Below are 2,227 nucleotides of genomic sequence, written 5' to 3'. Positions count from 1 at the left end.
CCCAGTGTTCAATGGTTAATTAAAATTACAAAAATTACAGCTGTCCCTGAGTTATAGCTCTTTATATGTTGACTTTTTAAAATCTCAATGTATACAGAAGCAGTTTTAATTACTGGCAATAATTGTAATTGTTGTCGTTTCTGTATGTTTCTGCAAATATTAAAACTTTGTTCTATCCCGCAAATTTTTACACACAGTTTTATACTTTCTTAACGTGATCTGCCACTGATGTAGTTCTTCAGGTTTATGTATCTTATTTAATCGAAGGGGAAATTCAAAAAATATAGGAGATTCAATCTGTTAATCTACACTGAGTGAAAAAAGTGTTGACACATGAATGCAAAAATTAAACTTTGTCGCCCCAAGTAGCAATATCGCTCATTTCTATATCAGATGTGGACAATTTGAGCACCTGGGAATGTTCGCGTTCACCACGCAGTTGAGAACTTAGGTTATTTTGTTGAATCCGAAACCCTTGATCCGTGCTATTTGATGCTAACATCTGCATAAACTGATTTTCTCCATATTTCGCCACTTCGTGGCACCTGACATGAAATGAAAAATGACTGTGGCATGTTTAAAAGTGCAACGAGCGAATCCTGAACACCGTTTAGCGTGCATACGTATATGCAGAAGTTTTAATTTCGCAACCAGCCTGCGGTGGAGCATTGGCAATTTAATGGTTTCTGCCAAATTTGAAAAATTTGAAAACAATAATTTTCGGTATTGATCAGTAACTAATATTTTAATTCCAGCAAAAATGAAGCCTATATATACTCATTTCGTGTGTTATTATTCGTTGTGTATTCGCAGAAAATTATACATTCTTTTATATGCATTATGATATTTTAATCAAAAACGTCATATACCTCTTTGTTCGAGTTTCATTTGCGTTTTGTTTTACAATAAATTGTAAAGGTGCGGACCAAAAGTCTTTTTGATACTAAATTCCGCATCACAAGAAAATGTGGATCATTCTCGACCCCAGAGCTCTTTCAGATAAACTCGAAAGTAGCTCTGGACCTGTCTGGTCACGTGGTGAAAATATGCCACTATATGTTGCATATTTTTGTGACTTGATTGCTGGTCGCCTTTATTGCAAAAGTAACCGTTTATGCAGACGAATTAGGTTTGTGATTTAGCGTTGCTCTGAAGCCGTCATGGTTCCTGTAATGTTGCAGCGTCTTCAATCTGGAATAGAAAGAAATTTTTTTGATGACTTTAACTTTAAACCGAAACAGATTTTGTGCTTACAACACTTGATAGATGGACATGATGTCATTGCTGCTTTGCCTACTGGTTTTGGGAAAACTTTTCTGTTTCAAGTTCTACCTGATATTTTGCCTGGAAAGAGTAATATTGTTGTTGTCGCATGTCCCTTAAATTCCATTATCGAAGATCAAATGAACAGGCTGATGTTTCAAGGTCTGAGACAGAACCATATTATTCCTTTATTATTCAAGGCAGATGTGCGTAACAAAAATGTAGACGATTCTGTTGCAACAGAGGAGGACTTTTCTTTGTTGCGTGATATAATTCTAAATGGCTCTCTCAAGATTTTGTTTTGTCATCCTGAAGCCATTCTTAGTGAACGTGGCAGTTTATTGATGAATTCTATCACATATCAAGAAAATGTTGCAGCATGCGTCATTGATGAAGCAAATTGTGGTGACATGCGGGGTAAAGAGTTTAGGAGAGATTTTTCAGAATTATCATCACTGAAAGCATTTTTTCCAAATATACATTTTTTGTGTTTGACAGCAACTGCTCCTCCATGTAATACAAACATACTTATAAATACATTAAAATTAATTGGCTGCAAAGTAATCAGAGCAAATCCGAATCGGCGAAATGTTTATTTAGATAACTGCTACAGGGTAGATAGAGTTTATGGCTTCCAAAGCTATGAGAAAAAAGTTATACCTATAATGAAAAACTTAAAAGTTCTGCGGAAGAAGTATCCTCTAACTATTATATACATGAAACGTAGATAATGGGGAGAAAGTTACTCCTCATTTGATCGTTTTCTGGGTGAAGAGCAGTATGTACATGGTAAGAAAATTCCATCACATAGACTTTTTGCCCAATTTCATGCTCCTCAAACCATAGAAATGAAATCTACAATTTTAAGCGCGCCTAAAAAAGAAGAATCCAACATTAGGGTTGTGTTTGCTACAACGGGATTGGGGATGAACGTGGATGCAAAATCAAATTTGAAGTCGTACAC

General features: G+C 35.5%; 1 protein-coding gene across 1 annotated transcript; it reads left to right on the top strand.

Moving 5' to 3' along the window:
* Nucleotides 1–965: 965 nt before the first annotated feature.
* On the top strand, nucleotides 966–1,994 carry LOC130637042 (uncharacterized). Its single transcript, XM_057446895.1, has 2 exons — nucleotides 966–1,025; nucleotides 1,143–1,994. Exons 1-2 carry the CDS (start codon nucleotides 966–968, stop codon nucleotides 1,992–1,994), a joined length of 912 nt encoding a protein of 303 aa, XP_057302878.1.
* The last annotated feature ends 233 nt before the right edge of the window (nucleotides 1,995–2,227 follow it).

The sequence above is a fragment of the Hydractinia symbiolongicarpus genome, chromosome 3 (assembly GCF_029227915.1).
Source record: "Hydractinia symbiolongicarpus strain clone_291-10 chromosome 3, HSymV2.1, whole genome shotgun sequence".
Classification (NCBI taxonomy): Eukaryota; Metazoa; Cnidaria; class Hydrozoa; order Anthoathecata; family Hydractiniidae; genus Hydractinia; species Hydractinia symbiolongicarpus.
Note: the sequence above shows the minus strand (reverse complement) of the source record. Positions and strands in the feature narration are given on the sequence as shown.